Below are 15,226 nucleotides of genomic sequence, written 5' to 3'. Positions count from 1 at the left end.
GTGTGTGTGTGTGTGTGTGGACTTGAAGGCGGCTACATGGCGAGGATTAAAGACATGGCCTCTCTGGGCCTGGATTACTAAACTCTCCAATAGCGACGATATGCTCATATAAATAACAATAAGATCGTTAGGATGCCCCTTTTCTAATCCAAATAGTTGGTCATATAAACGTGATCAGAGGCCTCCTTTGGAGGAACATTTGCTCGAGCCGCAACATATCCTGGTCTTTTGAGTACCGGAAGTACTTGTATGCACGGCGATGCTGCTTATTCGCTGTTGCAAGGAGTGAAACCGCCATCCGCCATCTTACGTTGCCACTCACTTAGCGAGCCTAACTTGAATACATAGATTTCTTCGCCGCATTTTCACATTATTTTCTTTCCTTATGGGGAAAATGGTGCAATATTGTGTTTTTGTACGTAACAGCAGTGACTAAGAAATCAGATCGGCGAGTCATTTTTTTGCCAAGTGCTCCTTTCGGCTCAGCGGTGCAAAGTATCATGGGACATGTAGTTCACAATGCTGTGTTCGGTTGATACCACGAATAACGCTTGATATTGAGACACTTAATGCTACTGCACACATTAGCACATTGTGAGTCGATTTCTGTAGAAACTCAAATGTGTTACGTTCCCCTTTCATATGCCGATTAGCGTGGGTCTTAAAGATAGCGGACCAAAACATACCTAATTCAAATTCAACGACATTCGTCAACTAACCACCAGAGGGTGCTGGAACTGCACAAATGGAAAATAAACTGGCCTATTTAACAGATGTGGCGCTTTTAATATTGTGACATGACGACGACGACGATATCGCGGCAATTTTAATGTCGCGAGACCGCCGTTATCGGAACATCTCTCGTGGAAAATGAGACACAAATGACGTCTAGTTGCGTCATGGTATGATCTGTACATATTTAGCCAAACCCTTCTCAGTTCACCTGTTACGTGGTCATCTTCCCCCGCCTCAGTCGTTCGTAACCTCAGGTTACGAAACACACCTCATCAGGTAATTCAGATACCAAACTGCGGTGTGTCCTCCATCGATGGACAGTGCAAAGAAATAGATGGTCTGCACTTTTGTTGAAATGGGGCATTCTGTTTCCCCCAGCCCTCTGTTTCCCCTCAGCGAGCCCCCCACACAGGGTGCTGGAGTGAGTAATGTGGTCACATGACCTCTTGGCGGCGTGTCTGTCATCTGGCTCAATGAGCCATGAATTAATGAGGGCATCCCATCACTTGTGGCCTATAAATACCGCCACCACCTTCCCCCTATGAACCCACACATCCCCAACCGTCCCTCTGTCTTCTTCTGCACCGGATCCAGCCTGATGTTTTTTTGGGGGGGTTTTTGTTTGTTTTTTTGCGTGTACGTGCCTGTGGTAGTCCTCTTTACGTAAGATTGTGTGTGTGTGTGTGTGTGTGTGTGTGTGTGTGTGTGTGTGTGTGTGTGTGTGTGTGTGTGTGTGTGTGTGTGTGTGTGTGTGTGTGTGTGTGTGTGTGTGTGTGGAGTTTAAGGGCCAGCAAGCATTCTCAATAGTGGCCTGTCGAGCCAAAGCCGGGGTCCGCTCAGCCCCTCCATCCACATGCCGGACCTTTTGAAGATCCCGCTTCTCACCACGTAGCCACACAGTGGGTGGCGGAGGAAGATGGTGGCATTTGATGAACGACTCGTGTTTTGTCGTCCAAAAGGCACTTGAATAGCCCAAGCCGGACCGTTGGAATGTGTCCATTTATCTGTCGTATAGCACTCCCAGATCGTCTTGATGGGTACTCAATTGAGTGGCCAATGAAACGGGGAGTTGTTCTATATTTCCAGAGCATTCCGCAAGGGGGGAGAATGACAACCTGCTTTTGTTTGAGCCAATTAGAGTGAGACAGCCAGGTCTTGACAAGCAAAAGCGGGCCAGAATTGAGTTTGTTGGTGGAAGAAGAGGCGAGTGTTTGGCCCGAGCTTCCTGGCAGCATGACACACTTGCGGTGGAACGGCGTGTGTGTGTGCTGTAACTTGGAATTGGTGCACTGCTATCACTATCTCACACCCATAATATCTGCATTGGATGTTTCTTTTCCATCAGTCGAGTGAATATGAAATAATAATGAGGGTCTGTTGCTGTGGACAGCACAGTAGTTATCTTGTAATTGGTATGTCTGCCACCCAGTTCTGAGGATCTGGGTTTGAGTTTGCATGGCTTTTTTGGGGTCTCCACTTTTCTCACACGTTTCAAATACATGCATGTTAGGAGGCCAATGCACAAATCGGTGGGGTGACTCGAATTGGGGTTCAAGTGGGCGTGGAAAAGCGATCAGAATGTTCTGACTTGAATCTGAACGAATCTTAGAACATCATACAACTGCTACCGAGCCACATTTGGTTTATATACAAAATATTTCACAATCTGTGTACTGTGTATGGCCATGGCCATTCTGAATTAATGCACATAGTTTCTGTGCATTCAGTAGCTGTAATTCATTCTTGAAGTCATAGATCATGAGTGCAAATAGCCCACCACCGATATCTTTGTTATCCTTTGCTGGACAGGAGAGCCAGCGTTTTAGCCAGCTAGCTAATTAGCTAGCTAGAAATGAGCCAATAAGGATTGCTGGCAATATCAACTGGGGTTCTACCATTGGCCATGGCACTGTAATGGATCCTGGTTAAAGTAAGCCATTTTAAAGTAAAAGGGAAAACATTCCCAACCTATGTGACGGGCCAGATCTGGCCCCCGGGCCTTGAGTTTTCCACCCGTGCTCTAGAAGGACAGAGGCAAAGGGAACGTGCTGATATCTGAAACCCCAAGGGCTTCTGTGGGGTCAGGCTCTCCTATCTCCAACCCTATCTCATCTTTTGTGTCCACATCCTTTCATCACAGCGCAAGCAGGCGACGTCGAATACACGGACCAGTTATGCACCAGCCGGCTGCGGAAGAAATATGTCTATATGTAGCCTCTCTTTATTGTGTCACACTTTCAGGTCAATTTATTATCAGTGCAATAAAGCAGAAGGCCGTATTGCAAATCTACAGTGGCGGTCCTTTTATGGAGAAGTGTGTTGTAAACGTGCATTGTGGAGAGTACAAGGGTTTTGGGTTGCAGGGCGTCTGAGTCGCAAATCCTCCCGTGCTCCAGTTCTGAACTCCGAACGGCAAGACTCTTAAGAAACAACGGCTGCGACATGAAAGATGATTCCGTGTCGCAATGGGCCAAATGAAAGAGTCGCAGGGTTTTTTTTAAATCAGCTGCCTCCTGCCTTCTCATTCCTGCGGTGATGTATGGCTTAGGTGAACACATGAGCGGCTTGCTGCGACAATTTCCTGTCAATTACAGGGCGCCAGCATCCAAAGCAGCCAGCCAAGAAGCTCCGAGCAGATGCTGCCATCCTCAGACGGCGTTCCTGCTGGCCTTGGCTTGGTCTCCACTCTTGTGGCCGCATAGATTATTTGTTTTTTTGTCTATGTGTGTCCTGCGATTGGCTGGCAACCGGTTCAGGGTGTCCCCCGCCTACTGCCCAAAGACGGCTGGGATAGTCTCCAGCACCCCCAGCCGCCCTTGTGAGGATAAAGCGGATCACAAAATGGATGGATGGATTTCTTAAGATATATTTTCGGTTTAATACAACGAATTGATTCTAAACGTTTTTAAAAGTGTGTTAACTGTAGGGATGTTCAAAACCACTTTTTTCAGTCCGATACCGGTATGAGTATTCACTCTTTGACTACTCACCGATACCTAGTACTAATACCTCCAGAGTCGATAGCTCTAGTCCTTTTGAGACGTAACTTTTCATTTAACACAATGAGATGATGATTCTCCAAGGTGTCACACTGCAGCAGCATAGCGCCAACTACTGCCGAGGAGGACTTATTCGATCAGATTTCTTTTGCCTTTCGTATCGGTGGCTGGTATCAGCAGCCTCCCAAACACCCGATATCGGTCCATGCTCATCCCGAGTGAATTTCTTGTGATTTTTTTTGTGATGGGGTCGGTCCCGATCCACCACTGATAATGGTGGTTTCCTGTATAAGTGGTGAAATGTGGACTTCACAAATAGAAACACAACAGTTTGAGGTGAGTGGTTGTATAACATGTCCCACATGTTTCTCACCACAATAAAAATGTGTTTTCCACAGCAGTCAAGCTACCCGATTAGCAAACTAGCTTTTCTAGTCATTTACCGGCAGTGTGGCTGCCCAGTGACACAAAATTGCAAAATTGCTTTGCAAAGGTCAGTCTTGATATGATGAAATATCTTGTCGTGTGTGTGTGTGTGTGTGTGTGTGTGTGTGTGTGGTGTGCCAACAAGCCGATGGTTCCTCCTCATGTGTGCGGTCTCTCCCATTTAAAAAATTGGTTCAGATGTTAAAAATTAATATTTGCGCACCAGGCTTTACGTGTGGCGTGCTTATAGGGCCAGCAATGGGGTGGATGTGTGCACGTGTTGTCGTCCAGTTAAAGTGTGTCTTCGTCAAATTCCTAATTTGAAGCATACGCTCGTTACAGCTGGACAGGCTGCTCTGGCAAGACCTTCAAATGTCTCCCCTCATTTCCAAGTTTTGACAACCTTTCGAGGAAAAGTCAACTCAATACAGGCCTTTCACCTCAGCAATCCCGCTCGACTGATAGTTAATTGGAATTGAGTGCGCCCACATCTCCCCCCCATGAGAAGCCACCGGGGGGCCAATCAATCACTATGGCTGAACACACAGTGCAGTCTTTATGTGAGGAATTGGTGCGGCATCATTGTCCTAGTTAAGCTAAATACTGGGAGAGCCACAGTAATGTTGACCTTTAAAGTTGAAGGCCCAGAAAAATGCATCTCTAAAGTCTGAGTTCTGCCACCATGAGGTCATGTCGGACCTCGGTTCAGCATTCAGCAAACACTATCCATTTTGATTATTTTTCTATGAGAAGAAATTGTTTTTAAAATGTGAACATCGGAAGGAGAAAAAATGAATTGATCATGATTCGCAAACTGTTTCGTTCTTTACACAAAATGTAATTGTTATTACTGTATGTTCTTATACGGTACAATATTGTAGAGTGCAATGTCCTTATTTTTGGTTGTGTTTTTCGGGGAGTCTGGAACGTATTAATGGCATTTCCATTCATTTCAACAGGCAAATACAATTTGAGATGGACACAGAACAAATTGAACTCAGAGCAGCACTGTATTTTCCAAAGAATGTAAGTGCCCTCTTGTGGGCCACATACATCACACGCCAAGCTGCCAGAGCAATCTAAGGCTCTGTGTTTAGGTTGCGGTCTCCTCTGGGTCCCACTTCTGCCACCAAATATCTTTACCATACATACGGAACATCATACACAGATGTTTTTTTTTTCTCCCCCTGTTTCCCATCCATTCTCTTCTTCTCAGGTGCATCACCTTTTGAAGGCAGACGCGAGGCTTGTAAACACAGGGTGCAAATGGGGGAAAGGGGGCAGCGGAATACTTCAGAGGCTTACACAGCCTTTGCAGCTCTCTGATAGACAACCCCCTCTCATGTTTGACACTTCTTTGGGGTTCGCCGCGCTGCGGTGGCCCTTACAACTTCCCATAGGGAGAAAAAGGGAGGTATGGAAGGAAAAGTGGTGATGGGAATGTGAGGAAAGTCTTTGTAGTGAGAAAAAAAGGGGGGGATTCTTTTCACGTATTCCAAACATGGCGTTTCTGAGCTCTCTGGGGTTACTACAGTAAAATGTGGATTCACCGTCAGTTTCCACCAAATGTGTTGCAGTGTAGTTGACCCCAGCTGTGGGATGCTGGAAAATCTTTGAAGACTACATGATCTTGAATTTGACATCGCCAGCTCAAATGAACTTCACACCTGTTTGCTGTGAAAGCCATTTCGCCCCTGCCTGCTGGATCTCATTCCTGCTTGAGAGCTCCAACAGAACCATCAGTCGCGAGGAGTAAAAAAAAAAAACTCCGGGATGTTGCAGTCCGGATTAGGGAAATGCTTGCGGCGTAGCCTGCAGCTGTTCACACCGGTGGTGTCATTGTGCACTGTCTTTCCACTCCATCAATAGGTGCGGCAAGTGTGTAAAACACACAAACAAGCCAAGCAGAGAAAAGCCAGTTTGTGATTTGTGTGCAGGTGTTTTCCTCCTGTGATAACCCTGGATTTATATCGCAGATTAGCCATTACCCTGGGGATTAGTTGACATCATCTCCTCCCGCGGCCTCTGAACTTTTCCAAGTTTAATCACGGAAGCAACTCTCGTCCAAAGCCGAGGATTTATTGTATTGCAGTGTGATGGGAGGCCGGCCTGTGGGAGTGATATTAGCGACAATAGGTTTCTCATGTGGAAGGGATAACACCCTGCAACTGCAGTTTCCGGTCTTATCACGGCACTTGGGTTTCCTAATCAAGGTGCTGCTGGACGTCGGTCTCCGTGCGTGCACAGACCGTCGCCGTCTTGTCCCGCATTCTTCCAGTGAACTCAACCCGTCCGATATGCTATTTAGTAAGAGAATGGCCTTCGCGTTCGTACAAAGGAGAGCTGTTATCACTTTTTTGCCAGAAAGGAGGCTTGCGGTATTGATTCCAAGTACCAGGGTTCTTCAGTCCCTCCTGTGTTTGGAGTAGGGTTGCAAAATTACAGGAGTTCTCAAAGTATCTGGTGTTTGTCAGAAAGGAAGAGGAGTAAAGCAGGAATTGGCCAAAGTGAAGGTTGGCTCTTGACTCGGTGACCTTATTTTCTGATGTTGCTGTTGTTGTTGTTGTTGTTGTTTTTTGGGGGGGCCAAGTACGTTTTTTTGGCATGGAAGAGAGTCTTGCCCAGCTTTGTAAACAAGCGTAATGACTAACAGATCCCTGTAGGTGGTGGAGTTACATCCCTTTGGAGATCAGCACAGCATTTGAGTAGAAGCTAAAGGTTAGGAAACGACTCTCAGCTTATCCCGCCGGTTCTGATGGGGAGAAGCCAAGAAGTTAGAAGTCAAGACAAGGTGCACCACACCCGAACAGTGTGTTGCGGTAGATAGCAGAAAATGTGCGTGGTGATCATGAGAAAAGATGACGCCATCCATGGAGTGAATGACGAACGGCACGTCATAAGGCTAGCGGCATTCAAACCGAGTCAAGACAAAAAATGTTATCGATATAGCGCTTTCACAACAGCTGCAGCTCTAACAAAGGGGCAAAAATGAATGCCTCCGTGTGAATTCACAACCATTCCATAAATCCTTCAGTGCGTCTGGACAATCTATGAAGTGACAATGAAAGGTTCCACACCTTCAGTGTAATAATACTGCCGATTTATAATTCCATTGGAAGCGCACTCTATATTTCACTTTAGGTTTGCGCCGCACAGCTGGCGGAATTGTATACATTCCCCCGAGGATATACTCGGAATTAGGGCTTCTTTTCAAATACAGCTTGATGTAAACAGAGGATTTGAAAGTCGAAGGGGATCACCTCTCCCAGGTGCGCCGACACTAAATCTCGATGCCGCTGTCTCTTAACGGGATCCGCACGTCTTGCTGTGATTGATATGCTTGCAGTATTGCCGACACGGGATGTGTGTCAACAAGGAGCTGCACTTGCAGCCGGTCCACGGGGAATGGGGGGCCTGGGGGCCCTACAGCGCTTGCTCCAGGTCTTGCGGCGGAGGGACACGGAGCACCACCAGAGACTGCAACAAGCCCGAGTAAGATGGCCGAAAGTTCCGACCCTAATTGAGTTCAAATCGAAACAGGAACTTCGGTTAGCGAGCAACCAGACAAAGTCTTATTGTTTTCTCTTCCTGGGTCTTATTCCAGGCCTAGAAATGGCGGCAAATTCTGCGTGGGACGACGGATGAAATTCCGCTCCTGCAACACCGAGCCGTGTCCGCGAGGACGGAAAGACTTCCGGGAAGACCAGTGCTCTCAGTTCGACGGCAAACACTTCAACATCAATGGTCTACCTCCGACCGTCCGCTGGGTCCCCAAATACAGTGGCAGTAAGTCAACGTGTTGTTTGGGAGAATTTGATGCTCCTTTTTACATTCCGATTGTGGCTGTCTCTTGAGTTTGCGGGGATACAGTTGTATGGTCGCACTGAATTCTTGGGCCTTCGTTTTTAGCCAGAGACTGCAACAAGCCCGAGTAAGATGGCCGAAAGTTCCGACCCTACAAATTGAGTTCAAATCGAAACAGGAACTTTGGTTAGTGAGCAACTAGACAAAGTCTTATTTTCTGTTCCTGGGTCTTATTCCAGGCCTAGAAATGGCGGCAAATTCTGCGTGGGACGACGGATGAAATTCCGCTCCTGCAACACCGAGCCGTGTCCGCGAGGACGGAAAGACTTCCGGGAAGACCAGTGCTCTCAGTTCGACGGCAAACACTTCAACATCAATGGTCTACCTCCGACCGTCCGCTGGGTCCCCAAATACAGTGGCAGTAAGTCAACGTGTTGTTTGGGAGAATTTGATGCTCCTTTTTACATTCCGATTGTGGCTGTCTCTTGAGTTTGGGGATACAGTTGTACGGTCGCACTGAATTCTTGGGCCTTCGTTTTTGGCTAGATCGTGCGCAATGATATCTGTTGCTTTGCTTCGACTGCAGCCAATCTCAGGTCTTCGTGTTCCCGTCCGTCTTCAGTTGGATCTTAGTGGAGTCCAAAAGCCACATGATGTAAAAGCTACAAAAAAATTGTCTTGATAGATTTAAAACACAACAAGGCTTTAGTTACGGTTCTGGCCTTGGTTCATACACAGTATCTCTCAAACGTGAGTGAACCACTCAGGTTTGTGAATGTTTCATTATGTTTTTTTTTGAACGGGACAAAAGTGAAGAAATGACACTTTCCGACAAGCTGCAGTGTCAATCAAAGTGACACAACGCATACCAGTAATCAGTAATGTCTTGACTGCTAGCAACAAAAGCGAGTAAACCTATGCGTGAAAAACTGGGCCCAATTAGGCATTTTCCTTCCCCCGGTGTCATGTGACCCATATCACAAGGTCTCAGATGTAAAAATGTTTGCTTATCTGGAACCATTTCAACACGGTACTCCATGGTCCCCACTTTGTTGCAGTTTAACTTGCTTCACTCGACATCTTTAACCAAATGCGTCTTCTCTTCTAACGTAATGATTTGTTTCCCCGAAAAATTGTCTTGATAGATTTAAAACACAACAAGGCCTTAGTTACGGTTCTGGCCTTGGTTCATACAGAGTATCTCTCAAACGTTAGTGAACCACTCAGGTTTGTGAATGTTTAATTATGTTTTTTTTGAACGGGACAAAAGTGAAGAAATGACACTTTTTCCGACAAGCTGCAGTGTAAATCAAAATGACACAACGCATACCAGTAATCAGTAATGTCTTGACTGCTAGCAACAAAAGCGAGTAAACCTATGCGTGAAAAACTGGGCCCAATTAGGCATTTTCCTTCCCCCGGTGTCATGTGACCCATATCACAAGGTCTCAGATGTAAAAATGTTTGCTTATCTGGAACCATTTCAACACGGTACTCCATGGTCCCCACTTTGTTGCAGTTTAACTTGCTTCACCCGGCGTCTTTAACCAAATGCGTCTTCTCTTCTAACGTAACGATTTGTTTCCCCCTTTAGTCCAACTGAACGATCGTTGCAAGCTCTTCTGCCGGGTTGCCGGAACGACGGCCTATTACCAGCTGAAGGATCGCGTCATCGACGGCACGCCCTGTGGCACCGACACATACGACATCTGCGTTCAAGGCCTCTGCAGGGTTCGTCTGTTCGCTTCCCTCGCACCATCGGGCAATCTCAAATTGCACGAGGACGTTACAGTATCTACACAACGCAAACGTTTTGTCTCCAGCAAGCGGGCTGCGATCACATCCTGAACTCGAAGGCCAGGAATGACAAGTGCGGCGTGTGCGGTGGAGACAACTCCTCGTGCAAAACACAGGCGGGGACGTTCAACGATGCTCAGTATGGTGAGTCCCGTGAGCACTAAATGCATATTGAACAACTCAATGTCGATTGGTTCATCTCAGAACTTGTTTTATCACGTCACTTTTTGGGGGAACTGAAACTCTTGGTGTGTTTTTAGCAAGTAGCATAAAATTAGCAAATAACGTCACTTTCGCCATGACGCTTTGGTTAATTTGAATGTTAACTTTAGACACAATACATATCAATGTGCAGGACGCTTTATCACAATTTGCCTCATGGAAAATTGAGGACGCAAGTGGCACCAATTTGGTTGAATGCGTAACGCATAACGGGCTAAGTCCATGCGGCTATGTAGTTGTTGTGTATGTATGTGTGTGCCTATTGATTTATGACATCATTAAATGCAACCAGCGGGGATGAAATTTTCTTGTCACCAAATCATTTATGCTCACGAAACTTCAATTATAAGTCACGTCGTTTGGAGGCGTCGCAATTGCTAACCCGTCTCTCGTGCTCTCAGCCCTCTCAACTCTTTCACGATGTTCTTTAGCATGGAGGTTTCTTTATATCAGGCGCGACAGACTTATTTCAGAACATCTTTCGTCTTGCCTTTCCCTCCAAACAAGATTTGAAGACTAAGCCACCGCTCTGTCCCTGCCCGCAGGAGAGGGCGCAACTGCGGGCGTGTGCATGTCACACCAGCTCCATCGCGGCTAGCTAACTGCATATCACAGTTGCGCCGGATAATCAATAAAATGGTGGAGGTGTGACTCATACCGGAGCCAAAGTGCGTCACCAGGCAGCATTTTAGCCATGCGCCCCAAAAATCAGGAAAGCTGAAAGACTTCACAATGGTACAGGATGATTTGCAGCAGATTCTCCGAACCTAATTAACTCATTCACTCCCAAAGACGTTTTTTAAACGTCTTTTCAGACTTGGTCCAGAATTGGCTGATACTGAATGAGTTAAGATGAAAACCCAACTTGGAAGATAGCCGATCCACATTTGGAAAAGGCCTGATTCGGATGCGTTTTTTTTGTATTTACGCTGACATGAAGTGCCGGGGTCATATACATCCAGTCTTACAGGATTCGTCCATGGTTTGTGCGCTTGATTGAGTATTTTGTTGTATCTCCTTGGACAAACAAACAGCCACATGGCACTGAAAGACTTTTTGGCTGTGCTAAGTACCGTACTGATGTCATGCCTGTTGTCATTTAAATGCACTCGGATTGTTTCAGGGAATAGTCAGGCCTCGGCCAAATTTGGGGACTGATCATTGTCTCGAACTATCAAATGTTCAAATGTGGGCGCTGACCTCATCGTTTTTAAACGAGCCAACGTGATTCATTCAATCGAAGCCTCATCATGTTTGTGCTCATTTTCTTTTCTCATTTGGTTGTTTAGTCAAGGGGTAGACTTTTTTTTTTTTTTTTTTACGGCTGCATCTCTCTCACAAACTTAACTGGGATGAGCCCCAGATCGCACGTGAGCCGAGTGAGGAAAAGCCATGTTTTAAAATCAAAAACAAACAAACCAAAAAAAAAAAGATTGATAGACCATTTATTACCATTGTCATGAAATTATTATTCCACTGCATCGCCTCCAAATGCCACAAAGGAAGTTCGGAAAGGTGCTTTTTTTTTTTTCCTTTTCTCCGAAAGGTGAAACTGGCATGACTTGTGTAGACGATAACTGGATGATATGTAAACCAAGTGCTGCCCCCCAGGCCCCCCTGTGGCTGGAGGTGTTAGTGAAGCCACGCCAACATCTTTTCCCCTCCGCTCTTATTTTGGAATAGAAGGCTGAAAAGCTGGCGCTGCTGTGGCCACGAGTCTGGTTCAAAGTCGAGTGATTCTGCGTGCGAATCCCATCGTGCGTGTACAACTGCACTGAAAAAAAAATGGTGTGTTGGATTTACTCCATTTTTTTTTTGTCAACCGGTTGCACGAAAGTAAATATCATCTGGAATCAGAAACGTTTTTAAGTAGACGTTACAAAGTCTCTGGCTCCAGATGATTTGAATTTCTGCAACCACTTGACGAAAAAAAATGGTGTCAATTCAACAACAACTTTTTTTCAGTTCACCTAAAGTCTTCGCCGTGTGTTTTTTTTTGGAATGTGGGAGGAAGCCAGAAGCCTGGCAGAAATCCCACGCAAGCACGGGGAGAGCGTGCACACGTCGAGATTTGAACCTCACAACTGTGAAGCGGTCCTGCTAACCGCGAGTCCCCTGTTGCTCGGGTGTTTTTATGGCACCTTAATTCAGTTCATTAATCTGCTAAATGGTGTTTATTTTACAATACACTCGAATCCATCTTTATTTCTATAGCGCTTTCACAACAGCTGCAGCCAAGCCAAGCCAATAATCCCATCATAACGGCTGTTCCTTCACGTACGCCTGATTGTTCGAACCCCCATCAAACAATTGCAGAATAATTTATTTGGAACAATTTTAAAATTGACATGCTTGGTCACATGTGTCCTTTTGGGGTTATTCTTTCTGTCATGCCCACTTGTTCTCTGTGTTAGTTTCTCTCGGGTCAACATTTTCAGTGTGGTAATTACAGGCCAAATCGTCGGTTCGGGGAATAATTACATCTCATTTCATGACCGGGCCTGTGAGACTTCAACAAGCCCTCGTGCAGGTTATTTGAGACGAGACCTGATTTTTATTTTTTTTTGGAGGGGGGTTGTGGGGGGGGGGGTGTTTTTCCAAGTGTGTAAGTCCCCAGTGGTTGGAAGCGGACATCCCTTTTGGAACATGGTGAAACTATTAAAAAAAGAAAAAAAAAACTTCAAAATGCATCTGATCTCCTCATGCTTTCTGTCTGTTTTTCCTCTTCAGGCTACAACATTGTGGTCCGCATCCCAGCTGGTGCTACCAACATTGATATCAAGCAGGTCAGCTACTCGGGAAAACCGGAAGACGACAACTACCTCGGTGAGTCGGAGCGATGATGCGGTTTTTTTGAGGAATAAGTTTTCTAAGAAGCACTGATCCAAAATTGAAGCTGGACGCTCGCTTGACAATTGATTAGGAGCAGAGCAGGATAAAAATACAAAAAAAACATTCGGGAACGTCACACTTGCACTAAATCCTCTCTTATGAAGCTGATGAAGTCCAGTTGTCTGGAAAGAAGGGATATTGAGGCCCAAGGGTAAAATCATGGGATTGTTGGAAGGGTTTTACAATAATAGTTTTAATGTTATTTTCTAAAGTCACTTTTTTATTTGAATCATGTGGCCATTAGAGAGTAAAATTCAGCAAGTGGAATTGTAAATCCATTTCAAGTTCGTTTTTCGGGGGCCTTGAGATACAAGTTGAAGCCACTCCCTGATTCCACTTGTATCTCAAATCATCTTTCCCCATTGAAGTGAATGGAAATGGAGTTAATCTATCCCAGAGCCCAAAAACATCAAACTGTGTTGTTTAACATGATTTTTCAAAAGAAAAATTGTACTCAGCAATAAACTGAATAACACTGGTGTCAAACTGAAAGCCCGGGGGCCAGATGTGGCCCGCCGCATCCTTCGATGTGGCCCGCAAAAGCAAATGAAGAGCATCGCCTTCATGTGTCTGGTAAAATACCAGGAACGTCTTCACTTTTAAAAATGTCAAGATACAGTATTGCAAGGAGTTTTTGTTGCCAATCCCTCTTTGAAAATAAATGTACTCAGCTCTGATTTCAAAACGATCCATCAATTTGTTGTGCATATACAATCGGGTGAGGTTTAGAGGGTTTAGGGTCATAACATATTTAGATCCAGAGTCATAATGGCCCTTTGAAGGAAACCAAAACTATGATGTGGCCGGCGACCAAAAGGAGTTTCGCACGCCTCCAACACACAGGAATAAAATTTGGTCTGCTCTTAACCCGCATATAAAATGTGCGCACAAAACCCGACTGTACCTAATTTGTTGTCCTTCCTCGTTCTTCAATCGGCAGGTTGGCAAACCGTCTCAGTGGCGCATTGGCGCCACCAACTGATAAAGCCAACGTTGTTCTCCAAAGATTACCACTCCATGCGTGAATTTAAACTCTAGAATATAAACGTATTTTTTTCAGGCAACGAAATAGAATGTTATCAAAAAAAGTTTAGTGATAGCTGGTTCTCCCTCCTGAATAAGCAGATGAGTACGCTTACATGAGCCCCCTCTCACGAAGTTAGGTCGATGCCATTACGCCCCGGGCCCCGCCTCCCAAACGGCCCATTGCGGTGACCCACGCAGCCGAGGAGGAAAGCCATTGCCAGAAAGCCACTCGATAACTGTCTTTTGCGCTTCGTGTATGCGAAGGCAATGTGGACGGACAATGGAGGGGGGGTATAATTCTCGGGGGGCCAAGGCAACAAGGGCCACCAATTGGGCAAAGTAAATGGTGTGTCAGCTGCCCTTGAGAAGGATAAATGAAGCGGCGCTAGGTGCTAATTAGACGCATGTGGGTGAAAGCGGATCGCTCGGCACAGAGGCGGGCAAGAAAATGAAGACATTTTAGTTCAAGTGAGGTTCAAGACTTTCTCCAGTTCCTCTGTCAGGAAACACATGTGGCTGGAAAAAAAAAAAAAAAAAACGACATGAAGGCCGTTTGCAGCGCTGTGTCACATTTGTCCCTCGAACTGAGTGGTTCTAAACCGTGTTCGGGCTGACGAATCACCACAATCACTTTGTGATTGGGAAAATAATGAAAGAGAATGTTAAAAAATCATCTCATGACTATATTAGTGCACAAAATACAACCAAAAAAAATGATGTGACTTTTGCTGTTCACACTTTTGTTTCATTTTTGTAGTAAAATCTCTTTTTTTTTTTTGTTCATGTCCACCATCCTGCAAAAGAGTTGTTTGCCAAGAGATGATTTCACAAACGAAATGGGGATCTCAAGGGCCTTTTTGGAGCCACAAGATACACAACGATTTGGTGGCACCAAAATGTTGAGAGCCTGGTGTTCTGAAGTGTTGAGGCCTTTTCACACTGCACTTAGCTTATTTTTAGTGTTCACGATGACTGTGTGTTTGCATTTGGCATCCAAATGACTTGGCTACAGCCCTGGACTCAGCCAGCTAAAAAGTGCTCGGTCGCAAGGCAGCTCGGAGCTGTAAATTACATGACACGTTGGACATCGCCATTTCTTAGTTCACATGCTTCAATTGTGCAGATTTCTTTTTACTCAGCCTCGGGGCTCTTTTTCCCGGTCGTTGTGAGGGAATTGGTGAGACGGCGCGAACGCTGGACGACGCAGCGTCTCCAATTGATGTGTTGACAGACACATCGCATTTTTTTTTTTTTGGTAGTGAACATTGCTTGTATCCAATTGTTCGGACTGTCAACGGCTGTCTTTAAAGTGATGGAACCCGTGA

The 15,226-nt window shown here is 45.6% G+C and overlaps 1 protein-coding gene across 1 annotated transcript in view; it reads left to right on the top strand.

Moving 5' to 3' along the window:
• The window catches only part of LOC109529866 (A disintegrin and metalloproteinase with thrombospondin motifs 20), a 94,625-nt gene that overhangs the window by 35,846 nt on the left and 43,553 nt on the right, over positions 1 to 15,226 (top strand). Inside the window, exons 12-16 of the mRNA XM_019893363.1 lie at positions 7,507 to 7,652; positions 7,765 to 7,946; positions 9,559 to 9,695; positions 9,788 to 9,905; positions 12,714 to 12,809. Coding sequence (XP_019748922.1) covers positions 7,507 to 7,652; positions 7,765 to 7,946; positions 9,559 to 9,695; positions 9,788 to 9,905; positions 12,714 to 12,809 — 679 coding nt within the window. The remainder of the gene's footprint in view (positions 1 to 7,506; positions 7,653 to 7,764; positions 7,947 to 9,558; positions 9,696 to 9,787; positions 9,906 to 12,713; positions 12,810 to 15,226) is intronic.

The sequence above is a fragment of the Hippocampus comes genome, unplaced genomic scaffold (assembly GCF_001891065.2).
Source record: "Hippocampus comes isolate QL1 unplaced genomic scaffold, H_comes_QL1_v1.1 scaffold62, whole genome shotgun sequence".
NCBI lineage: Eukaryota > Metazoa > Chordata > Actinopteri > Syngnathiformes > Syngnathidae > Hippocampus > Hippocampus comes.
The sequence above is the reverse complement of the archived record's forward strand: the minus strand, read 5'-3'. Positions and strand labels throughout refer to the sequence as shown.